The sequence below is a fragment of the Melanerpes formicivorus genome, unplaced genomic scaffold (genome assembly GCF_026170545.1).
Source record: "Melanerpes formicivorus ecotype bairdi unplaced genomic scaffold, bMelFor1.0.p_v2 SCAF_12, whole genome shotgun sequence".
NCBI classification, from domain to species: Eukaryota; Metazoa; Chordata; class Aves; order Piciformes; family Picidae; genus Melanerpes; species Melanerpes formicivorus.
Window position 1 is genome coordinate 9,081,726 of NW_027142364.1, and position 26,305 is coordinate 9,108,030.

The 26,305-nt window shown below is 47.1% G+C and overlaps 1 protein-coding gene and 1 long non-coding RNA gene across 4 annotated transcripts in view; one reads left to right on the top strand and one right to left on the bottom strand.

The window, feature by feature from the left end:
- The window catches only part of LOC137444480 (uncharacterized), a 37,753-nt gene that overhangs the window by 4,571 nt on the left and 6,877 nt on the right, over window positions 1–26,305 (top strand). Inside the window, exon 3 of the long non-coding RNA XR_010988173.1 lies at window positions 5,478–5,581. This is a non-coding gene — a long non-coding RNA (uncharacterized lncRNA). The remainder of the gene's footprint in view (window positions 1–5,477; window positions 5,582–26,305) is intronic.
- Window positions 8,044–26,305, bottom strand: part of PID1 (phosphotyrosine interaction domain containing 1) — an 80,640-nt gene continuing 62,378 nt past the window's right edge. For all 3 annotated transcript variants that reach the window (XM_068145209.1, XM_068145208.1, XM_068145210.1), the window contains one exon: window positions 8,044–9,634. In XM_068145209.1, coding sequence (XP_068001310.1) covers window positions 9,158–9,634 — 477 coding nt within the window. In that variant the 3' untranslated portion in view covers window positions 8,044–9,157. The remainder of the gene's footprint in view (window positions 9,635–26,305) is intronic.

Sequence of the window (26,305 nt, forward strand, 5' to 3'; positions counted from 1 at the left end):
CTGATCCTTGGGGTCCCTTTTAACCTGCCATTGTGTGAGCCTGTGTTTTCTGTATGACAGGTTCTGGAGCAGCACTGTGTACCAGGTATTAATTACTTCTGTTAATTAGACCTTTTGGCTGCTCAATATGCTGGGAACATCATGTCTCTCTATTCTTTTTCTCATGCTTTTGAGTCGTTGTATTTGTTGAAGATGAAAGCCAGATGTTCTGAGAGAACTGCCTCTCCTAAAGGGAAACATTTATCAGAGCAGGAGCAGATGCTGTAGCTTTGCTGTGAATTACTTAAATTCTTCCTTTTTTCCTTCTGAAGGGGAAAGGCAAGATGTGTTTGAAAGCCATGGCATTGTGACTGCAGAATAAAAGCCATTTACCCTAATCCCTTTAAAAGCTGGCAGTTGGGATTTAAATGTACTGGTGCTGTTGAGTCTGGAGAAGAGAAGACTGAGAGGAGATCTTACTAATGTTTACAAATATGTGGAGGATGGGTGTCAAGCAGAAGCTGCCAGTCTCTTTTCAGTGCTGTCCTGTGATAAGACAAAGGGCTAATGAATTCCACACAAGAAATTCCACCTCAGTGTGACCAAAACTTTACTGCAAGGGTGACCGAGCTCTGGAGCAGGCTGCTCAGAGAGGTTGTGGAGTCTGCTTCTCTGGAGACTTCCAAGACCCATCTATATGCATTGCTGTGTGATCCTGCTTTGGCAGGGGGTTTAGGCTCAGGGATCTCTGGATGTCCCTATAAATTCAGATTTCAAAAGGAATTTCTGAATGTATTTAGTCAGTTATTTCATGTTGTAGGTGAACTGTTAGAGCTCTTTAAGCTTTAGTATTGCTGATGAGGAGCAGCTGAGGGAACTGGAGTTGTTTAGTCTGGAGGAGGCTGAGAGGAGACCTCATTGTTCTCTACACTTCCCTGAAAAGAGGTTGCTGTAAGGTGGGAGATGGTCTCTTCTCCCTAGAATCAGGTGACAGAAGAAGAGAAGATGGCCTGAAATTGTGCTGGGGAGGCTTAGGTTGGACACCAGGAAAAATGTCTTTGCTGCAAATGTCTTTGTCAGGCATTTGAACAGGCTGCCCAGGGAGGTGGTGGAGTCACCGTCCCAGAGGCGTTCAAGAAACTTGTGGACATGGCACTTTGGGACATAGTTTAATGGCCACAGGAGTCTTAGTTTGAAGGTTGGACTTGATAATCTTAGAGGTCTCTTCCAACCAAAACAATTCTGATTCCCATTGTGCATTACATTCTCTGTTATTTTCTTGTCAATTATAATTGCTGCAATTGTTCTTGGAAAGAGCAGAAACATGAGAGTCCTGTGAATGATGCATAATGTGGCTGGGCTGTGGGCAGCAGAGATGTTCTGGGAATGACAGACAGAAGTGAATCTCATTCTCAGAAAGCAAATGATCTTTCTGAAATTTATATGGCTCATGTGCATGTGAAAAAGTAAGTTATTGCTATCTCCAATTAGCTGCCTTTCATTTGCAGGTAGTAGAAATAGTTGCAGACATAATTATTGAGGATATAGTCAATCAAGGTTTTATTGCACAGTTGAGTTAAACTGTTGAGGGCTGAGTGCTTAGTACCATGCCAGTGCTCCTTGGCTCAATCTCATCTTTAATGGTTTCCAGACCTGGTGGTTTCAAGTAACAACAGCTTTCCCAGATCCCAAGAAGGTAATGAGATATGCAGAGGAAGTTCAAAGGAAAGTTCTCTAGAAAGGGGAAAAAAAAAACATAAATGATGATACAGTCAACTGTGGGATATTTTTATGTACTTAAAAGTTGCCAGACCTATCCCAGTGCAGAAACAGGTGAAATCTGAAACTGTGCTTGACTCACAGACTGTGCTTTGCATCTACCTAGGCTCTTCTAAACGATTTGAGATGTGATTTTTCTCTAGGATTTCCAGGTGGATTTCTTTTGTATTTTTCAAGTCAGCTCTGGCCACACAAGGAAAAGGCACTCGTATCTCCCGTCCCTCTGGCTCTCCTCTTGCTGCTCAGTAGCAGAGGAAAGACCCTGGAAGAGCTGGAGCCAGGTCTGCCGTGAGAGGAGCTGTGCAATCCCTGCACCACTCCTCTGCTGTCATGTTCCACCTGTCCTTGACACCCCAGGGAGGTCATTGTCACTTACAGTGAGCCCTGCTCTGCTCCCTGGGCCGTTGCACTGTCTTCTGCAGGTAGCCTGCTCTGATTAGATTTGTGTGACCTGTCAGAAGAATGCACCCCTTCTTACCAGTGTTGTGGAAGTGTTTGCAAGCCAATGTGCTAGTCTGTGCTGAGCAGGGGATGAAAGGCCACGGTCTCCTTCCTGCAGTGTGCAGAAGGATGACCAGCATTGATTGCCCACTGCTTCCTAATTGACTCATTACAGGTCTCTGTGGGTGTGCATGCAGCAGGGGAATGATGCCTGTATGACCCCAGGTTATAGAAGTCTTGATGTCAGGATGGTGGCATGGGATGGGAGTCAGGGTCCCAGCTGGTGCACATGTCTCTGGCACAGAAGCCACTGCTGGGCACATGGGGCCAGGACAGTCCCAGTGCTGCTGGCTGTGGAGAGCTCTCACAGCCCAGCCAAGCCACAGCCAGGGTGCCTGGCAGGCTGAGAGTGCTCCACATGTTTACAAGAGGAAAAGGTTGCCCAGGGAGGTGTCAAAATCGCATCCCTGGAGGTGTTCAAGAAAGATGTGGATGTGGTGCCTTGGGCCATGGTTTAATGGCCGTGGTGGTGGTAGGTTGAGGGCTGGACTCTGTGATCTTGGGGGCACAATTCTGTGATTCTGTGAAGCAATGCTGCACTGTGTTGAGCTCTCCTAAGGCAGCATGGCCTTGTGCAGCAGGTGGCTGCATTCCCCCTGCATAACTTCCTGAGAACTTGCTGTACGCCTTTCAAAGTGTGAAGAACAAAGCAGGACTCGCGCTTTGCCTGCGGGCCGCAGCGCGTCTCGGCTAATCCAGCAGCAGCAGTTTGTTCTGCTGGAAATCCTGGAGAACAGCTCCTCTCCAAAGGAATTTCTTCCGACCTAATTGCCAAGTTATAACGAAAAATGAGGTCTGTTGTTGTCTGCTGGAGTGATGGGGATTCTGTTTTGTTGGCAGGTTTTCCATGACTCCGTGTCAGCAGCATAACTGGGCTGTGAGGTAACTGCTGTGTGTTAGACCAGCAGCTGCGTGCAGTGTGGCTGCAGAGAGACGTTAAGCTTGATCACTCCAGTGGAGTTACTTAGGTAAAACAGGGAATTAGAATCATAGAATGCATTGGGTTGGAAGGGACCCTCAAAGATCATTGTGTCCAGTCCCCCTGCAGTCAGCAGGGACATGTCCAACTAGATCAGGTTGCTCAATGTTCCACCAAGTTTGACCTTGAATGTCTCCAAGGATGGAGCCTCAACTACATCCCTGGGCAACCTGTTCCAGTATTTCACCACTCTCATTGTAAAGAACTTCCTGCTGATGTCCAACCTAAATCTACCCTGTTTCAAACCCTCGCCTCTCATTCTATCACCACAAGCCCTTCTGAACAGTCCCTCCCCAGCTTTTTTGTAGGACCCCTTCAGATACTGAAATGCTGCTATAAGGTCTCCCCAGACCCTTCTCTTCTCTAGGTTGAACAACCCCAGCTCTCTCAGCCTGTCCATGTATGAGAGGTGCTCCAGCCTTCTCATCATCTTTGTGGCCCTCCTCTGGACCTGCTCCAGCAGGTCCATGTCCTTCTTGTGTTGGGGGCCCTGTAGGTGGATACTCCAAATGAGGTCTCACCAGAATTCACTCTCACCAGTGGAGTAGCCTCTCTCAATCTGCTGGGCATGCTGCTTTTGATGCCCTGCTCTGGACTGGACAGGAAAACCAGAAGCAGCAACTTGTAATGGTGTCTGGTAATCCCTAAACTATGTAGTCTGTGGAAACTCTGTGAGCTGCTTTGAGGAACAATGGAGGACAGGTTCTGCACCTGCTTTTGCCCTGCAGAAACCTCTCTGCATTAGAGGTAATGGTGCTTCAGCAGGAGACCTGCTCTCTGGGTATCACCCTGACGGTCTCCTCAGGTTAGCCGTGAGCTCTGTGCTGAGAGTCACAGCATTTTTCTTCTGCATTTCTGGTGAAACTCAAGATATTGAGTGTGTTTTCAGGGTGTAATAGTTGAGTAGAAGAGGCTTATTTTTGCTGTCTTTGGGAAGTCTCAGAATTACCTTGAGAAAAAGCTGTACAGCTATGTCAATTTTTAGTTTGGACAAGCAGCAAAGGCATATTATTAAACCTGCTTTTGTTGTTATCCTTGAGCACCCTTGGCAGCTGACTCACAGCAGCTTTGGTGGCAGAGCACCCAAACAAGTACAGGAACTAACACATGTTTACAGCTCTGAGCAAAATAACTTATCAAAAGTTGAAGAAAGCTTTGCCTGTTTTCCCCCTTTGCTCCCAAAGACAGAGGCATACCTAGCAGGACAGGTTTGTTTTGTTCCACATGTGACCCTTCACTGCCAAATGGGCATGGAGGGAAGAAAAAAAATTCATCCTTTGCAGAGACACATTTGGAGACGTTGGATCATCCCAAGATTCAGAGAGAAGCAGTTCTGAAAGCTGCCAAAATCACAGAATCAACAAACGGTTGGAAGGCACCTCTGGAGATCACTGAGTCCAACCCCACTGCCAAGGCAGGTTCACCTAGAGAAGGTCACACAGGAACATGTCCAGGCAGGTTTGGGATGCCTCCAGAGATGTGAGACTCCACTGCCCCTCTGGGCAGCCTGGGTCAGTGGTCCAGCACCTTTAAATTAAAGTTTCCCCTCATGTTCAGGTGGAAATTCTTGTGTTCAATTTGTGCCCATTACCCCATGTCCTGTCACTGGGCACCTCTGGCCCCATCTTCCCAACACTCACCCTTTAAGTATTTTAAGCATTCATGAGATTCCTTCTCAGACTTTGATTTTCCAGACTAGGCTTTAAACAGGGCTTTAAACTAGATTTGAAGGGGGAAGGGGTTGAAACCAGTCCCCCCAGACAGGAGTCTGGGGGTGGTAAGCTGGAGTCAGGGCTGAAACCATCAGCCCAACTGAAGTGCATGTACACTAATGCACATAGCATGGGTAACAAACAAGAGGAGCTGGAAGCCTTGTTACAGCAGGAAAGTGATGATGTAGTTGCCATCACAGAAACGTGGTGGGACGACTCACATGACTGGAGCACTGCAATGGATGGCTACAGGCTCTTCAGGAGATACAGGTGCAGGAGAAGGGGTGGAGGGGTGGCCCTGTACATCAGGGAGGCTCCAGATGCCATGGAACTAGAGATCAAGGATGATCAAATTGAGTGCCTGCGGGTGAGAATTAGAGGGAAGGCCAATAAGGCTGACATCCGGGTTGGAGTCTGTTATAGACCACCCAACCAGGATGAAAAGGTTGATGAATTATTCTATAGGCAGCTAGAGGCTGTGTCAAGATCATCAGACCTTGTTCTTATTCGTGATTTTAACCTGCCAGGTATCTGCTGGGAACTTAACAGAGCAGAGAGGAGGCAGTCTAGAAGGTTCTTGGAGTGTATGGAGGACAGCTTCTTATCCCAGCTACTGCGTGAGCCTACCAGGGTAAGTCTTTGCTTGACCTTCTTTGTACCAATAGAGAAGGGCTGGTGGGAGATGTGGTGGCTGGAGGCTCTCTGGGATCCAGTGATGTGGGGAAGGCTGTGGATGTAGTCTATCTGGACTTCAGCAAGGCCTTTGACATTGTCCCCCACAGCAAACTCCTGGCCAAGCTGTCAGCCTGTGGCTTGGACAGCAGCACTCTGTGCTGGGTTAGGAACTGGCTGGAGGGCCGAGCCCAGAGAGTGGTGGTGAATGATGCCACATCCAGCTGGCAGCCGGGCACTAGTGGTGTGCCCCAGGGATCAGTGCTGGGCCCCATCCTGTTCAGTATCTTTATTGATGATCTGGATGAGGGTATTGAGTCTGTCATCAGTAAGTTTGCAGATGACACCAAGCTGGGGAGCAGGTGTTGATCTGTTAGAGGGTAGGAGAGCTCTGCAGAGGGACCTTGACAGACTGGACAGATGGGCAGAGTCCAAGACATGAGATTGAACACATCCAAGTGCCAGGTTCTGCACATTGGCCACAACAACCCCAGGCAGTGCTACAGGCTGGGGTCAGAGTGGCTGGAGAGCAGCCAGGCAGAAAGGGACCTGGGGGTACTGGTTGACAGCTGGCTGAATGTGAGCCAGCAGTGTGCCCAGGTGGCCAAGACAGCCAACGGAATCCTGGCCTGTATCAGGAACAGTGTGGCCAGCAGGAGGAGGGAAGTCATTCTGCCTCTGTACTCAGCACTGGTCAGGCCACACCTTGAGTCCTGTGTCCAGTTCTGGGCCTCTCAGTTTAGGAAAGATGTTGACTTGCTGGAATGTGTCCAGAGAAGGGCAACAAAGCTGGGGAGAGGTTTGGAGCACAAGCCCTATGAGGAGCTGGGGTTGCTTAGCCTGGAGGAGGTTCAGGGGAGACCTTATTGCTGTCTACAACTACCTGAAGGGGGGTTGTAGACAGGCAGAGGTTGGTCTCTTCTCCCAGGCAACCAGCACCAGAACAAGAGGACACAGTCTCAAGCTGTTCCAGGGGAGGTTTAGGCTGGATGTTAGGAAGAAATTCTACACAGAAAGAGTGATTGGCCACTGGAATGTGCTGCCCAGGGAGGGGGTGGAGTCACCATCACTGGTGGTATTTAAGAAGAGGCTGGATGAGGCACTTGGTGCCAAGGTTTAGTTGATTAGATGGTGTTGGGTGGTAGGTTGGACTCAATGGCCTCGAAGGTCTTTTCCAACCTGGTTAATTCTGTATACTAAAAAGCTCCAATTCTTTCAGTCTTTCCTTGTAAGAGAGATGTTCCAGTCCCCTCATCAGCTTTGTAGCCCTTTGCTGTACCCTCTCCAGCAAGTTCCTGTCTGTCTTGGAACTGGGGATCCCAGTGCTGGACACAGTATTCCAGGTGTGGCTGTATCAGGGAAGAGTAGAGGGGTCAGTGAACCTCCCTAGACCTGCTGGCTTCTTGATGCACCACAGGATGCCATTGGCCTCCTTGGCCACAAGGGCAGGTTGCCGGCTCATAGTCATCCTGTTGTGCACCAGGACTCCCAGGTCCTTTTTCCCAGAGCTGCTCTCCAGCAGGTTAGCCCCTCCCTGTACTGATCCGTGGGGTTGTTCCTCCCTAGATGCAGAACTCTACACTTGCCCTTGTTGGGCTTCATTGGATTTCTCCCTGTCCAGCTCTCCAGCCTGCCCAGGTCATGCTGGATGGCCATACAGCCTGACAGGGTCTCAGCCACTCCTCCTGGTTTTTGATGCCAACCTCTCTCCCACCACCTCAAGCTGCACCAAAGCCATTCTGTGCTCCCTGTAAGCAAGGTACAGACTGCTCCCCCGCAGCAGAGCCCGGTTCAGCTGGCCAGGTCTGAGGTATCTCTGCCACCTCCTGAAGAGCAGAATGTGTAAGTCAGGTCCACACAGAGCAAAGTCAAAACAAACAACCAAACCAAACCACCTCACAGAAATGATTTGCCTAAATATTTAAAAGAGGAGCATTTAAAACCATTAAAGGTAATTCCCATGGAGACTGATGCCATACTCCATGGAAATAAATTAACATTTCCCTTCCAGTAAACGAACTGAACACAGAACCCACACACATAAAACCACAGCGTCTGCACTGGAAAGACAACTTAAAACTCCCAAGTTTAACTCAAAACATTGGGTGTGTGTTTTTTTCAATTGAAGTACAGCTGCATTTCTGCTGCAGAACAGGTTCTATACATTGTGAAGCAACAGGCATATTTTCAAGATGTGTGGGGCCCCCTCAGTATGTCTCCATGCCCAGGCTGGACCCAGCCAGACACTCTCACACAGATTTGTCTCCAGATACACACAGAGCTATCTGCTTCTGGCCAGCTTGCTCTGGAGTCTGTGTGGTGCCCTAGTGCCCCTCATGCTACCATCATCACCAACAAAGTGAGCTCCAGAAACAGCCTTACTTGCAAACTACTGATCTGCTGTCGGCCTTAAAAAACAGCAAGTGAAACAACGAGTGGTTCCTTTTATTTGAGGTTTATTAAACATCTGCATTTAAGAAAGGCATGACTCTGTGTACCTGCGAGCAAGGAAAGAGACACAAATCTTGGCCTGAACTTCTCCACCTCCTGCCTCCTAAGGACCTGGTTCCTTTGATCTCTGTGGGCACGCAGCCCTGGCCATGCCACTGGCCGCCACCAGCTCCATCCCATCAGGGCCACCTGACCAGCAGTGCAGGGACTGATCGCACGGAGTGGGGGCTACTACGCTCCTGTCACTGCAGACCTGAGGTTGATGTGAAGTCACAGTTCAAACACTGACAGACCCAAGTGTCCCTCCACTCTCACCAGTGGGTCCACTCCTGCAGGGCTGGAAAATGCACAGCCTGGCTTCCTCTGCCCCTAGCCCATACCTGAGGAGTACTTTTGCCTACTCCTTTTTGGTATCCTGCAGTAGATAGTCTGAAACGGCAACTACCGGTGTTGGGTGAAAGACATGGTAGCAGATGATACACTAAGAAAATGGGTACAATGAATAAAATAAAGGCTAGCATATTATATAATGTGTACATACAAGCAACTTCTTTTGTTTCCTATCTGTGAAATGTAAATTAACTGCAGAATGCCAGGCCATTAGTCTAAAAGGCTATGAATGGCTCTCTCAGCCTATGTATGGTCAAAGGATTCTTGTGATGCTTCATGGAGAAACATCCTTTGGGGACCATTAGGGCTTTCCAGATCTACTCGCTCCTGTGCATCAGCCCCTAGCCAGGAATGCCAAAGGAGCAACTTAGAAACCTGACCAGGCTTCTAAGACAAACAGGAATGACTCTACTTGATGGTACTACAGCGACAAGAAAGAGACTATAATGGATGGGTGAGAGAGATGAGGGAGGGAGCTTTATTCTGACTTTTGTAACAGCAGCTGATTTCAATGTAATATAATGACTTTAATGATGCATATCTGTAGGTACTGAATTCCTCTTTAGATTTAGAAAGCTGGTCAGACAAGTGTTTGGCAGTCCTTTGATTCCCCAGTTTCAGTTGTTGCTTATTCATCTATCAGCTTGCTTTCCCCAGGCTACTTTTGCCCTTGCTGAACCATGGATGAGTTCAGTCAACCATCGTCAGACTCAAATTCATGAGATACTTCCTCTGAGGAGCTGTTCCTGCGGATCCGGCCATCGCTTTTCATGCTGTGAAAAGTCTTCTTAAAGGCCTCCATCATGGCATGGGCCAGCTTCTTGGCCTCCAGCTTGCTCTCACACTCTACAGCATGGCAGTCCATCTGGTAGGACAAGTCATCGTTGATCTCCCGATAGACCCAAGCAAAGATGTTTGGGCTGACGTTGTGATCAGCAGTGCAGTAGGCTATCCGTGCCACCTGGAAGGTATCCATGTGCACCGTCGCCTCGCCTTTGAGGTCCAGGTGATGCAGCCAGACTTGGAAAGGGCGAATTTCCAGCAGGGCATTAGCTGGGTAAATATCCTCCCTGGCCAGCGTGTGCTTCTTCCACAACTCAATGACTGGCTTCTCTGTGCAGCCTGACAGAAACTGCATCCCTGTTGTGGAAATCTTACCCAAATACGTAACCTGCAATAAAAAGCAAAGACAGGTGAAATACAGCCAGCAGACAGGGCTTAGAATCATAGAATCATTAAGGTTGGAAAAGACCTTAAAGATCATTGAGTCCAACGGTAACCCAGCTACCCTGACCACTAAACTGTATCCTGAAGCGCCACATCTACACACCTCTTGAACATCTCCAGGGACAGTGGCTCCACCACCTCCCTGGGCAGCCTGTTCCAATGCCTGACTATTCTTGCAGGGAAGACATTTTTCCTAATATCCAACCTAAACCTCCTCTGGCACAACTTAAGCCCATTTTCTCTTGTCCTGTTGCTAGTTACTTGGGAGTGGAGACTGGCCTCACTGTGACCTACTGTCTTTCTGCCATCCCAGGGAACTTTCCTTTATCTGGAAGACAAAAGCATCCTGCTCCTGCAAAACTCCCATTTCCCCATCATATTCAGTAGACCAGTTTTCAGATCACTTTCCAGACACCTGCTTTTCCAGCTGCTGACCTCACCACGCAAACTCTATCTTGAAATTGTTCAGTCTCCGAGTCTGAAGGGATCTGGCTCTCTCCAGCTCCCCTGGCAAGCCCAGCTTTGAAAGCCCAGACCATCCCTCTAAGCTCATGCTCCCCAGTGCCAGTGGAGCAGCCCCAGGTAGCCCTGCTGATAACCACCTTTAATGTTTTTTCTTTCTGGTTGAAATCAGATGACTTACTTGTATCACACTTCAAACACTAATATGAGGGAGACTGAGATGTTCTTGGTTTGATAATGCAGAGCTGCAGGGGGTCAGAAAAGTGTGATCACAGCTGAGGATTTTAAACTGTTGGAATGTTTTTTTTCCCCAAATGACCCTGTTTTTCCACCACTGCTGCTGCTTCTGCTTAAGTATTAAGCGAGGAATAGCTCAAAGCTGTTCATTCTGAGCATGGCTGAGACAAGTCTTACATCAATTTAAGGAAACACATTTAAAAACAACCAGTAATATATCTACTTCAGTTTAATCACATCATCTCTGTTTCTCTGTCTAGTTCATCTGAGTAAATAGTGTGCAGACTGGATGACAAGCTAAAGCAAAGTGGCTTTAGTGGCCTGACAGTATCCTGTTCACCAAGCATCAGGTTCACTGAGAGGTCCATACCAAAATTCAGTATTAAGCCTCTGCAGGAACATTCCCCTAAGTCTGTGCAGCTGCTAAAGAGGCTTTCTTCCACTTGCCAAGAGAAGATCAGTTTCTCTGGGAGAAAGGCTTTTCTCTAGCAAAGACAGGGCCAGCACCACACCAACACCGTGACGCAGATTATGCTGCTTATTGCTGCTATCAAAATGGTGCATTGAAGAACGACGACATAGAAGCAAAATTGCTTCTAATCTGTCTCTTGCAGCAGTAACTGCTTGAGGCAGAATCTTGTGGCCCTAGCTTGGTCTCTTACAACCTCATGTGCATTTTACTCCAGGCATCAAGAAACTCACTTTTCAGCCTAGTTTCTTTCAAGGAGCTGTATTACACACAGAGTATCAGCTACATTAAGAAATGCAAAGGAAAAAACAACCACCAGGATTTCCACATTTAAACACATTAAAAGTCATGCCCACAAGGAACACAGGATCTGTAGTCCGTGTAAACAACGTTTTCCACAAGAAAAATATTTTGCTCCAAGCTTCATAGGTTTTGTTAAACTCAAGAGATCTAAATTAAGCCATAATTAAGGAAAAAGCTTACAGAACCTCACTGGAAGTCCATGTGGCTTAATTAGGCCTGCCAAAAGAGCAATTTCATAGCAGTGCCACTTCAAAATGGGAAGCCAGTTTTATTCTTTGGCTATAAATATTTGTGCTTTGCACTGGGAATATGTTAAATCTGAAATTTTAAAGCTGCATATGCTTTTTAACAGTGGAAAACACCAGCACTGGAACAGTTAACAGGGCAAGACTTACCCGTGGTCTGCTTTATTTTATTAGTGATGGGAGCCGAGTCCCTTTACGTCCCGCAGAATAACTGAAAAGAGAACCTCAGAGCTCACAGTGCCTACTCAACACACGCAGACAGCACACTCTAGACCAAAGTGGAACATACTGGGGTGCATTTTAACATAGATCCAAAGTCATACTGCTCTGAAAAGATAGAGATCAATGGGCAAGTTTTCTTGGCACCATCTCATGGCCTCTCACTACAAGAAAGGCATTGAGTTGCTGGAGAGCATCCAGAGAAGAGCAACAAAGCTGGTGAAGGGTCTGGTGAGGAGCAGCTGAGGCAGTGTCCTGGTTTAAGCCGGACAGATCCTCTATTGCCCCCAAAAAGGGCAAAAGACTGGCACTCACACAAATGGTTTGGAAAGTGCTCTAGGTGACCCTGCTTTGGCACTCAATGATCTCCAGAGGTCCCTTCCAACCTCTACCTCTCTAGAATGTTACGATTCTGTAAGATAAAGATCGCAATGACGTTTTGTGCATGTTACAAATTACCCACACCCTTCCCAGCCTTTCTATAGCAGACTGGCATTTTCCTTCTGATCCTTTGCTCCCTGGCAAGCCACTGTCACTCAACATGACATAAAATACACTTGAGGCTTGCCAACAATTGAACCTTTATAGCAAAAGCCAAGATGCTCTGGAAACCTCCTTATTTCACTCTAGAGACTTGCCACCACCAGTGTCAGCATCTGACAAAACTGCCCTCAAGGTACAAGTGCTGCAGTTTTGCCCCTTCATAACACAGCTGCAGCCAACTGACGTGTTGAGATGTCTCTTGTCCAAGGACATGAAGATTAATCAATGTCATCTCTCATGCACTGTCCTGGACACATGGAATACCTGAGAGTTTTGACAATCCTCTTTTCTACCCCTTCAGTCACTGGCCATAAAGTGAAAATAGCTATCAACAGCTAGGCTCAAAACTGTACCAGCTTTGAAAAGACCAATGCAGCAGCTGAACAGCTGCCACAGACATCCTCGCTTCTAGCGCAGAACAACTTGTCAGCAGCAGTAAGGCATTTTTTTACTTTCCATGCTGCAGTCTTTATCACTGAGCTCATATTGATTCATAGATTCGTAGAATGGTTTGGGTTGAAAAGCACCTTAAAGATCATCTAGTTCCCACTCCCCTGGCACTGCCAGGGATACCTTCCACCAAACCAGGCTGCTCAAGGCTTCAACCAGTCTGGCCTTGAACACCTGCAGGGGAGTGGGCTTGTAAAAAGTCCCTCCACCCGCTCAGGTACTAGAAGGCTGTTCTAAGGTTTCCCTGGAGCCTTCTCTTCTCCAGGCTGAACAGCCCCAGCTGCCACAGCCTGTCCCCATAGAGGAGGTGCTCCACCCCTCTGATCATCTTCATGGCCTTCCTCTGGACCTGCTCCACTCCACTCCTGCTCCTTTTTTATGCAGGGCATACCAGAACTGGATGCAGTACTCCAGCTGGGGTCTCATGAGAGCGGAGCAGGGGGGGAGACTCACCTCCCTCGTCCTGTTGCTCACACTTCTTTTGCTGCAGACATGGTTGGCCTTCTGCCAGTAACCATTGCTGGCTCGCGTTGAGTTTTTCACCGACCCCAAGTCCTTCTCAAGACTGCTCTCAATCCACTCCTCACACAGCCTATATTTGTGCTTGTGATTGCCCCAGCCCAGGTGCAGGACCTTGCACATGGCCTTTACGAACTTCAAGCCCACCTCTCCAGCCTGCCTGAGTCCCTCTGGATGGGATCCCTTCCCTCCAGTGTGTCAACCAGACTGCAGCTTGGTGTCATCAGCAGACTTGCTGAAGGTGCACTCAATGGCACTGTCCATGTGGCTGACAATGTTAAACAGCACTGGTCCCAGTACTAACTCCTGAGGAACACCCCTTGTCACTGGTCTCCACTGAGTTTTGACCACAGCTCTGAAGGAGGCCATCCAGCCAATTCCTTATCCAGTGAATGGTCCAGGGGTCAAGAGTTTACTTGCAGCTCATAGGCGATAAAGAACAGCTTAGATCATGCCTGCATTGATCTGACTTCAGATCTTACTCCCCCATGGACCCTAAGTCCATACTGATCCTAACTCACAAGCCTCAGCTGGGTGCCTAAAGTTGGAAGGCTCAACTTCTTTTTCTCCCTCTGATTCATAGACTACCAGTGCTCCAAGAAAGCAGATCCAAGTTGTAAAGATCCGTAATTATGACATTACAAGGGGCAGATGCTCTCTTGGCATGGGAGTCTGGCACAGGAACCTGTATGCACAGAGGACTCTGGGCTCTCTCACTATGCAAGACCACGATGAAAGGACCATACAGAAAATGATTATTTCTCTAGTACAAGTCTCTCTCCCACACCAGGTAATGAAGGTCTCTGTCAACAAAACAAACAATGAAAGTTAAAAAGATTAAAACAAACAGAGCACTGAACTTGAGCCAGCAGGTATTTACTCAGCATAGCTGCAGTCACCAGAGAGTGCTCGAGAGGATCTTGAATCTTATGCAATCTCAGTAATAGATGACTGTCCCTTTGTCCATCTGTGTTTGAAGAGAAACACTCTTTTAGTCTCAAATCTAGTTGCAGCAACTGGCTATGTTTCATCTAAGACATATTCCTCACTTGAAGTTGAGGCAAGTTGAAGTAATAAGCCATTTTCTTCCTAAAATCAGGAGAATTTCTCCTGTGGCAGCTTCAGGGGAAGTGCTAACAAAAACCTGATTGGAAGGGTCTGTGTCAGGCTGCAGATGTCTTGACCCTCCAGTAAGCAAGTAACTCAGACAAGAAGCACCAGTCTAAGGACTCAATAACTTGCCAAAATATTCAAGAGGAGTACAGAGGAGACTTGAAGAAAGAAGCAGCCAAAGGTAGGTTTGAGAGGACACATGCCTGTCTTATGAATTGCCACTGGCACACAGATAAACATGCAGATGGTCTCTGGCTTACCAATGCAAATAAACATGCAGCATGAGAAAGCCCAAGCTTCATCCAGCCTGCATGCACACTCTGTTAAGGCCAGAACAAGGCAAGCTTCATCTTCACATCATTACCAGGTCTGGAAAACACTGCAAGAAGCTGCTACTCAGAGAACCTATGCTTGGACTTTCCTGTGCTCCAGCAGCTGCAGCTGCTGGACATCCCACCAGGCTTAGTGAAGTCCAAAGCTGTCAGGATACAAAGCCCATATCCTCCAGTGCCTCCAAAAGGCATCAGAAGATTGGATGAGATGTGGTGGTAGTGTATACTAGACATTGCCTTTTTCGGTTCAGAGACAGAAATAAGCAAACAAATAAATAAATATCAGAAAACCTAAGATTAAAAGGGCATGTTTCCCTGTGGCCACTGCTGCCTGAACACTTACCCTTCACACAGCATGAGACCCTCCCGTCCCTGCTCACAAAGCTACAGAAACACTCTCTGAGAGGAGCCCTGGGCAGCCTGGCAGGATTTCTGCTGGTCCCTCAGTGCTGGGAGACACAGTGCAGCATTTGGAGAGCTTGCCAGGAAAGAGGGTGGCTGGTGGGGAGCTTGATGGCCGTGACCTCATGCACTACGCCTGCAGTGCTTCCAGCGCTGGGTAGCTGGGGAGGTCAGGGCTGCAGCAGGCTGCCTTGCAGCTCAGTTAGTTTCATGTTTCATTTCAGTGAAAGCAAAGAGAGCTATAGAGTCATTTGCAACAATTACCAGGCCCAGCTTCTGGGACAGAGGAAGCTCCATGCCAGCCAGAGCAGCTCATTTCTCCTCACCCCCTACTGCAGAGACGCTGCCTCAGGCTGGCGGCTTTAGGGTTTGGAGCCAAAACCTGCTTTTGGCTCGGGAGGAAAAACAAAAATATCCCAGACATTCCACTGGATCACTGAGCAAATACTGTCAACTGCATTCAAGCAATGTTTGCTTAAGTAAGACTCAACAAACTAACTCAGCTAAGGAAAAAGGCTGAAGTTTCCCTCTGGTTGTCACTCTTTCCTCACCCGCACTGCCCACTGTCCAGCCCAAGTCTTCACAGCACAAATACAAGAGGCTTTGTGGGACCCAGAGGGCTCCTCAGCACACACAGATGCCCAGTGAAGGCAGCAACGTAGCTTACAGAAATATGTGAAGAACTGTTTTATTTGGGAGACAAACTTCAGAGGCAGAACAGACTGAGCTGGGCAATCACTTTATGGAAAATAGCCTCTGAACCTGATGGCTGCCCTCTGGTTTAGGAGGAAGAAAAACAACATATCAGCAGGAAAGAATCAAAGAGTAGCTCCAGAAAAAGTTGGAGACATCAGCACCTCTTCAGCAGTTAAATCCACAGCCAGTATCTGATTTCTTCAGTGGGAACAAAGCAGAACCTAAGTCTTAAAACAGTGCTAAAGTTCCCCCTTGAAAACAAAAGCAATGAATAAGGCCAGCATGAAATGCATTCAGTTCTCTGCATCTTCTGAACTCCTTTGGAAAAATAACCACTGAGCAGCAGCTCTTCCTTCCTTCTGCCCATCCATCCTTCTGTCCCCACAGGCACACTCACAGCAGCCCTTCACAGGTGCCTCTGTTTTCTCATGTGTTCCTCAGCTGTGACCCTGCAACAGCTCCTGCCTTGGCTCCACCCTGGGAAGGGTTCACCATACAAGTGAGGTGTAAAGTGATAGAGTGGGACAGTGACTTTGGACATAAGCCAATCCTCCAGCTAAATCTCTTTCAAGAACACCCAAGCTCTGGTTATTTTTAACTCATCATTACTCTTCCAGGTTGTACAGCATTTGTGCTTCCAGGTAGCTCTAGTGGGTGACAGCAAAAAAACAAAAGAGCTGGGCCACCATGGAAATGTTCTTCCTTGAAAAATGCTCATCCCCAGTAGAAAGAAAGACATACTACCAATGTCACTGCTGCTTCTGAGATAGCCTAGGAGAGATAGCCTAGGAGAGCCCTTTAACATGGGGGCAGGCACAGCAGACGTGTTACCACCGTCCAGGGTTCGTGTCCTGACGCCCAGACCCACATCTGCCAGGGGCAGCATCTCGGGCACGGGGCCTGGAGGAAAGAGCTCATCCATAAAGGCCCTCTCATTCCTCAGACACTGAGCAGGACAAGCACCCCAGGGACTGCAGACAATGGATGTCAAGCACAGGGCACATCTCTGAGATACCAATCCAGCTTTGAGTAAGACATCCGAGAGCACACAGACATCCCAGAGTTCCTCTTCCCAGCCAAATAAAACCCTGAGCTCTGCTAGGCCGCCTCTTATGGTGCTTGGATAGGGGAGCAGATGACAAAAACCTCTTCAGTGTGCCCACAGGAGTGGAGCTCTCCTCATCTTTCCTTACATCAGGTTGCTGCTCAATAGGGCTCTATAAACTAGCCAGGGTATAAAACTACCTTCCTCAGTTAGACCTGCAGTCATCTAACTTGTACCCAGGCACCAGCATTCTCTGCCTAGCGGGCAAGATGGCTAGCTGAGCCCAACGAGAACCTCAGCAGGAGCCAGCTCTGCTCCCTGCAGCCTCCTGTTAGCAGCACAAGGACAGCCTCCTGCACTTCATTTTCCACTGGGCAAGAAGCTTGTTTTGTGGTTTGGCTTGCAAGGATGAGTCTGAAATGAAATCAAGTGGAACTGGTGAACTGCAGCTAGCTTGCAGTCGCAGATACTTGGGTCGTGGAGTGGCTGGAAGATTTATGCTGTACTATTTAAAACTCAAGACATTAATTTAATTCTAAGAGCAACTGTAAAGCGTTGTAGTGTGAGACATAACTGAAAGAAGAAACACATTGATTGTATCCTTGGCAGGGCTACTTGTCACACTCCTGTAACAAGATGATGATTACTTTCATTCTGAAATATTTTCTTTATAGTGCTATTTAGCTGACTTCCCTACTTTGTCTCCTTTCATTGCCTCATATAACTTCCTTTCTCTGTGCCCATTTACCACTGGATTGAAATTAATTCTTGGCTAAGCCAGTTCATTTCCCATTGTCCTTCAGGAGCCTTCCTAGGGTGAGGAGAGATGTGGAAATGAAGAAAGCAGGCACTAGCTGCAATTACTTGAAGTTTCCTTCACACAGAGTCCTTACAAAACTGCTGCTCTGCCACCTCAAAACTTTCACTTTGAGAAAGTGGCCTGTTTGTATAATGCTGCTCTCCCTGATACAGACAGCTACCCTAGCATTTATGCTCAAGTTACACACAAGGGATTTTTTCCCCTTACACATTCATTATTTACATGAGGTTGAGACCGAGCATGGAAATCTGATTAAACAACTCATCATGTTTCAGAGAGTTTTTTGGTTCTGTACTCCTCACAGCTGTTGTCTCATAGCAGAGGAGGGAGCAGGCAGTTTGCTTTTACTTGCTTCCCCTTCCTTTCCAACCCACAGAAAGCTCACTTTGGCACCAGTCCTACAAAAACTTCTCCAATTGTACTTAACAGAGCATGCAAAAAGTGAGTAGAGGAGTGGCTGTGTGCCTCGGGCCAGCGCTTCCCCTGAGGCACGTGCGTTCTGCATGTTCTCCAAGACTTTGGGCACTGAGCTACTCCCAGAAAGCCATGCAGAGGACATGCTTTTCAGGATCTTTTATGGCTAAGTGATCTGTCTTCAAGGTTCCCTTCTTTGAGCACCCCCCATGAAATCCTTCTGTTTCTCCTCTAGTTCTTCCTTTTCACAGGAAGCCTGTGTTGCTAAGACATTCGCTTCTGGAGACCAAACATCTCCACCAGGCTTACTTCCTGGCATAACTTCCCAACACCTGAAATCAAGAGCAGAAGGGAAGGGAGCCACCTTCTTGGGCCACTGAAGATGACTACAAATTGAGTTTGTATTTCAAGAGAAGTGTCAGGCCTACAGTGCAGGAAGAACAGAAGAAAAATAATGACAACTAAACCATTTCAGTATTTCCTGCCCATGAGTGCTGTAAACCCAGTAACATTCAACAACCAACCCATCAACCAACCAAACAAAAATTATGAAACAAACCACAGGCATGAGAGACTCCCAGGGAGAGCAGCAATTAGCCCTGCTGGCCTCCACCACCACCGCCAGCACTGCGTTCCCTGAAGAAATCAGTGGAACTCAGCCCTCGTATAAATGTAACTCAACCCACAGCTGCAAAGTTTCCTATTGAGGTACTTGCTCATTAGTCTCCTTAGTGTATCTCTAAGTGAAATGAGTTCCATGACTCAGCAAAACCCTGGGAGATTTCTCCAGCTCTCACAACTTTTAGCATCTCCACCGTCCTACATCACATCCTGGTCACCAAACTGGCAGAACACAGACTTGAGGGGTGGGCCACACGCTGGATAAGGAATTGGCTGGGTGGTTGCACTGAAAGAGTTCTGCCAATGGCTCAATGCCAAAATGGAGACCAGTGATGAGTGACATCTCTCAGGAGCTGATACCCGAACCAGTGCTGTTTAACATCTTTGCCAGCAATGTGGACCCCAGGATTGAGTGCACCTTCAGCAGATTTGCAGAGGACACCAAGCTGTGCAGTCTGGCTGACATGCTGAAGGGAAGGGATGCCATCCAGAGGGACTTGGAGAGGCTAGAAAGGTAAGCCCAAGCCATCCTCATGAAATTCAACAAGCCCAAGCGCAAGGTCCTGCACCAGGGTTGGGGCAATCACAAGCACAAATATAGGCTGTGTGAGGAGTGGACTGAGAGCAGTCTTGAGGAGAAGGACTTGGGGGTGTCAGTCAATGAAAAACTCAACATGAGCCCATTGAGTTGAGTTTTTCATATTCTGGTGCTCTCAACACAGGGAGGACAACAAATTGTTGGAGTGGGTCCAGAGAAGGCCATGAAGATGATCAGAGTGCTGGACCACCTGCCCTGTGGGGACAGGCTGCGAGAGTTGCAGCCTGGAGAACAGAAGGCTCCAGAAAGACCTTACAGAGGCCTTCCAGTACCTGAAGGGGGCCTACAAGGGAGCTGGAAAATGACTCTTTACAAGGGCTTGCAGTGACAGGATGAGAGAGGATGGATTGAAGCTGGAAGAGGTGAGATTTAGACTGGAGATTAGGAAGCAATTCTTTACAGTGAGAGTGGTGAGACAGTAGCACAAGTTGCCCAGGAAGGTCATGGATGCCCCCTCCCTGGAGGTGTTCAAGGCCAGCTGGACAGGGCCTTGAACAACCTGGTCTAGTGGAAGGTGTCCTTGCCAGGGATGTTGGAACTGGAGGATCTTTAAGGTCCTTTCCAAGCCAAACCACTCTACAATTCTGCGGTTCTATGAGAAGTCTCATTTGAAGGCTGGAGAAGAAGGAATGTGGTGCCTACAGTGGGCTGGAGCCCTTACATTGTACCAATGAAAATAAGACCTTAATAGAAAGCATTAAATACGTCATTAGAAAGAAAATACAGTTAAACATTTATTTTTACTGCTAAATGAGCCCTTGGGTTTGTTTGTTTGGATTACCAAATCCTGGATTGGGGCTGTAGCAGCACAAGCTCTGCACAGACAATGGATACAGCATCACTGCCTCTAGAGTTTATGATGCTCTATTATATTCTAACCAGAAATTTCCCACTCAACTCCATACCCAAATAATAGCAGACTAAACAAAAGATTTTAAAGCAACCAATGTGTCCCACAGAGTATGCTGATGGAAGGCTATGGTGTCATACAGTTTTTCATTCATTTCCAAAGCTATGTTTCACAGTGCCCCTGAGGCCCTATTTTCACAATAGATTTAGGGCTTCAATCTGGTGCAAAACCAGTGCAGAAACATGTGAAAGTGATCCTTAGCCCCTCTTAAGCATCTGGTGACCTGGGTACTCAGGCAGGCTTCCACAGAGGTTTGTCTCCTGGGAGTTTCCCCAGGCAGTGAGAGGTCTTCTGCAGAGAAAGCCTCCCTCTTTTCTGGTCAATTTAACCATGGCATCACCTCCATGCCTCTCAAAAAACCCAGCACTGCCTCCAATCTGTTCTCTTGGCATGTATGTCACCTCTGAGGTGATGAGTCTACACAGCAGCCAGATGGCACAGTCCTCAACCACCTGGTGCAAATACCAAGACTTGGAGAAGCCTATGGTGCTAATTTCAGCCAAAACGAAAGGAAACACTAAGCCTTGGTTTGGAGAGCCTAGAAGGCAGTACTCCAAAGTGGAGGACTCTCTAGAGGATAGAAGAAGAGGGGGGCAGAGGTGCTTTTCTCTGAGTACAGCTCTACTCACCACTGCCACAATTTGGATCATTGATTACAGCAGCTTGCCCCCATACAACTCAGAGGGCTGCATGTCAGACCCAATCACCCTTCACCGGTGGTACACAGATTTCTAGGAGCTCCCTTCACAGCCATAGTTCATCTCTCTGCTATTGGCTTTTCTGAAGGGCAGAAAATTAATTATCATCATTTCTACTGCCTCTGAAGTTGACTTGGGAAAGACAGACTCTATAGTGAACAACCCTGCTGTTATCTGTGTGGAGATGGACAAACTGGTGTAAATGTTATGGATCAAAGGGGGGAAAAAAACCCTCAAAACTACTTCTGAAAGCCCATGGGTTTAGAGCACTCCCTCTGCTTGCAGATGACAGAGAGATTTTCAAAGGAGCAGAGACAGCAACACGTGTGGAGCATTTCGAGAAAACCTGACTGCTGTTTCAGTTTCTAGAAACACAAGAGAGGAATTTGGCAAGAGAGGTGGGTGTGTGCACTAACAAATGAGGACATTGCTCCTCTTAAAATTCTGTATCAAGGCTGCAGCAAGTGAAATTGAAACGCTCCTGCTCCTAGGGAGCCTGGTAGGAGACTGAGTTGTACTTCCACTCACAGAGTTAGAGCCCTTGCTAAGTCTCTCCTAACAGCCTTGTTTCCTACCAAAGCTGTTATTATTTTGGTTACATACTTTTAGACAGAAAATAGCATACGTTTTAGGTTTAATTATGCATGAGCTTGATATGACAGCACAAGGGAGAGAAAACAGGCTTTGGGGTAGCACAGACTTCCCTTTAGATTTACTCTATGCTAAAACCCTAGACATTTACAGTTACAGGGGCCACTGTGTTGTCCCCTGGCATCCATCTTCAGCCTTCTACTCTTTCCCTCTCGTGCCTTCTCTTCAAAATAAACTGGTGTCTCCTGTTGAGCCCAAACCAGTGCAAATCCACAAACAGCATTACATTTCAAATCTGAGCTGGTCAGGCTAGCTATTCCTGGGAGGAAATTTCATGTAGGAGAAAAATATCCTGCTTCCACAAGAAACTCATCAAAAAAACACCAGGAAAAAGAATTAAAACCCCCACAGCCCTCCCTGTGTTTCCTAGTCCACAGTGTTTCCTTGGCACTGCAGGACATGGTTTAATAGCCACAGTGGTCTTACATTGAAGGTTGGACTCAATGATCTTGGAGGTCTTTTCCAACCAAAACAATTCTATGATTCTATGATCCTGTTCACCTTTTCTTTTGCAAGGAAAAAAAGTCTGAATTAGAGTTAAGTGCCTGGCCAAAAACCCAAGCCCTACAGCAGACATGTTTTGTCATTAGCAAAGTGCAGAGACAAACCAACTGCATCTCCCACCTCACAGAAGCACCAAGGACAGGTTATAGAAATGACAGAAATGGCCTGAGTTGGAAAAGACCTTAACGATCATGTAGCTCCAACCCCCTTGCCATGGGCAGGGACACCTCCCACTAGATAAGGTTGCTCAAAGCCTCATCCAGCTTGGTCTTAAAAAATTCCAGGGACGAGGTGTCCACAACTTCTCTGGGCAACCAGCAGCCACAGCCAGGGCAGGGCAGTCCTTCCAGGATCAGACAACATGCACTGGGGTGAGACCACAGCCCTGCTGGGGAAGAACTTGCCAACTCTCAGAAACAGCATTAATGCAGCACACTGTAGTACCTGTGACAGCCTTTTTGATCCCAGTTTGATGCCTGATTGTTCATCAGTGCACAAAGACTGCTTCCTGTCTGCATGCACAAAGTGACACTCTGTTGTTCTAAGAAGGGGTGATAGGCATATGGATGTATTAGTGAACAATCCCAACGAGTAACACCTTTCTTCTCAAAGAATCATTTAGCAAGCTGTCATTAAAACATAAACAGCAGCTGCCCATATGTCCCTGTATGCCTCAGAGCCAGAGCTGAGAAGAGGAGGTGATGAACAGAATCATAGAACTGTTGAGGTAGAAGAGACTTTTGAAATCATCACATCTAGCTGCTCACCTTGAGCTCATAATCCCACCACCACCACTAAACCACATCCCAAAGCACCACATCCCCATGTCTTTTGAATACCTCCACCACCTCCCTGGAGAAGGACCTTGGAGTCCTGGTGGACAATAAGTTATCCATGGGACAGCAATGTGTCCTTGTGGCCAAGAACGCCAATGGTATGCTGGGGTGCATGAACAAGAGTGCGGCCAGCAGGTCCAGGATGGTTCTTCTTCCCCTTCTACTCTGGTGAGACCACATCTGGAGTATTGTGTCCAGTTCTAGGTTCCCCAGTTCAAGAAGGAAAGAGGTATACTAGAGAGTGTCCAACAGAGGCTACAAAGATGATAAAGGGACTGGAACATCTGTCTGACGAGAAAAGGCCAAGAGACCTGGGGCTGTTTAGTCTGGAGAAGACTAAGCAGAGATCTTATTAATGTCTATAAATATGTGAAGGGTGGGTGTCAAGAAGAAGGTGCCAGTCTCTTTCCAGCAGTGGCAACATCCTCTTTCCAGGACAAGTGGAAATGTACAAAATGGAACACAGGAAGTTCAACATGAGGTAAAACTACTTTACTGTAAGGGTGACAGAGCCCTGGAGCAAGCTGCCCAGTGAGGTTGTGGAGTCTTCTTACCTGGAGACCTTCAAGACCTGTCTGGATGTGTCTCTGTACGACCTGCCCAAAGTGATCTTGATTTGGCAGAGGTTGGACTCAATGACCTCCCAACCCCTACCTTTCTATGACTCTATGAACTGTCTGGAAGCAATAGAATTAGAATTAACCAGGTTGGAAAAGACCTTCGAGATCATCAAGTTCAACCTATCACCCAACACTATCTAATCAAGTAAACCATGGCACCAAGCACTCCATCCAGTCTCTTCCTAAACACCTCCAGTGATGGTGACTCCACCACCTCCCTGAGCAGCCCATTCCAATGGCCAAGCACTCTTTGATAGATATAGATAAAGCACCAACTACTCTGGAGTTTAATTTTAAAAGGAGAATGGCTCGGGCAAAGGAGACATAATGTCCATCATACTTTCTAACTAACACTTAAATCTTCCACAACACAATGCCTTGTATGACCAAGATCTTGCATTCCAACTAACTAAATCAAGGATGCAATAGCAAGAATGGGTTTCATCTTGGTAGGTTTTGTCTCCAATTCCTTCAGGCACCTACTTTTATATGAAATGAAGATGGAGTAAACACACACTCCGTGAAAGAACAGAAAACAAATTTGTATCCAAGGGTGTCCTGCCAGTGTGGAAAAGGAGATAAAGCTCTTGGCCTCACCAGATGGCAGGAACACCATCCTAGGCCTGGAAAAATTCTGCAAGAATCAACATAATACTAACACAAATCCTTCCATGTAGATGGCTCAAGCCTCACCCAGCAGGTTTCATAACACTTAAAGACCTTGACTTAGGTAGGTGTACAGTCACTTGATTACCTTGTAACCTGGCAGGGAATGCAAACTCTTGTAACTTCAAGAGATGTGTGGACGTGGCACAGGACATGGCTTAATGGCCATGGAGGTTGAAGGTTGGACTCAGTGGTTGAAGGTTAGACTTGATCTTAGAGGTCTTTTTCAAGTGAAACAGCTCTGTGATTCTGTGAACTCCATTTTTTTCTGCTTCAGATGCACTTCTCAGCAGAATGATACTCATATGTAAAAAGCCCTGATCACACCTCAAGGACATTACCACATGCACAGCACTGACAGAAACACAGAAATCTCCTGTTCTGAGGACCCAGTCAATTCCTGCTTAAAAGGAGCTATTACTGTGCCAACAAATTATTAGCTTCAAGTTACTAAGAAATGAGTATATTTATTTTTCTTTAATAATAAAAGAAGATAGACTGGTGTCCAACTCTGATAGCAGAGCAACAGGCAGCAGGAACTCACCAAGGTCACAGAGCAAAAATGACCTTAGACTCTCCGGGCCTTGGTGTCAGCCCATATGAATTTAAGAGGCGTTCTGGCAGCAGAGCTCAGCAGTGCTCTTCCCTGCTCCCCTCACAATGACTTCATGCAGAAGAGCAACAGCTGAGAGGAAAATGTGATTTTTCACATGCTTGAACAAACAAACAAAAAGATGCAAAAGCTGATCAGGATACCCAAGACAGGGAGAAAAACCAAGGGGAGAGCTGAGGTTCCTGGCAACACGCGAGGTAACTCCTGCTAGCAGACACTACAAAGGGCAAACAAACAGTCCTCTCCTCAGCAACAGCAGTCATAATACATCTCCAAAAGCCATGGGTACTGTGATAGGATTTTGCTTGACCTATCACAACCAAGATAAGATAGCCAGTAAAACAACTTGAAGCAACTGCAAAGCTCTGGCTCTGATTGATGGCTTGAATACCAAGCTGTCATATGGACATCTATCTGAAGTTGTTCATACTACCCTAAAGTTATTTCTAGCCATTGCCTAAGAGGAAGGGATCTGGGCTTTGATCCACTCTGCACTCAGTCACCAGCATTTGTGAAGTAGAAAAAACAAATACAATTCCAGCCTCTGTCTCAGAGCATGAAAAGGAGAAATGTGGCAGTGAGCAGCTTCTTGCACACTGATCTCTGTAACTGAAGCAATTCCTGGTTTTTAATGATGAAGCCTTTTTGATATTTGCTCCTTCAGCTTCTTCAGCTGCACAGTCCATGGCCACTCACATTAAAGGACAAAGGACTTGGATTGTAATGCTAATCTGGAAAGCTCACAGAGACCTGAAAAAACCCCACCCAAAACCCCACAAAAAAACCCAAACCCAAACTAACAAACAATACTTACTGCTGTTATTCAAACCATCCTGTCTCATGCCAGCTGCAGAAGGAAAGTGCTGGCTGGAGCAAAGTATTACGGGGACTGAAATTCAGATTGCAACATGAGAGGCTTCCTATTCCAGTTGCTGGTTCTGGGGGTTTTGGGTGTTGGCTTTCTTTTTCCCACAGGGATGGTGGCAAGACAAGTGGGAGTGGGGCAGCCACTGCTTTTCTTTCATGCTGTTTTCTCCTGCATTTCACTGTGCTTCTCCTGCAAACAGGCTAGGCCAAGGTGATCATGCATTGTGTTATTAGATTATTAGCTAAGGTAATTGTGCATTTATGTTCTCACATGTATCCAGTACGCCCTTATCTCTTTATCTCAACCCTGAGGTTTTGTGTATTACTTTTCCCTCACTTCCATGTTGGGGGAGCAAGCAGGTTAACCTGTTGGTTTTGCTTTAAACCATTACAAAACCCCACAACCCCACCCTCCCCCCCCAAAAGGAAAAGGCAAACAAACCCCCCAAACTAGAAAAGGCTTCACAAACTGAGTTTTTGGTGTAGAAACCGATGTTTAGTAGACACAGCTAGATGCCTCACACACCACTTTTATGCACAGCATGGTAATACAGGAATGTCACACAGGGAAACAGGGGACTACCGCAGCATCTCCCATGACAGATAAATGTGAAGCTGTGGTGCCATATGTTGAGTAAGAACCAGAAGCCAAGATAAATACTGTGTGGTCCCTGATGGAGCTGAGGCACTGTTGTAACAGCTGTGTTACAACAAAACCAAACCAGAAAGGGATCAAAATCCATTCTGCTGGCTTATAAACTC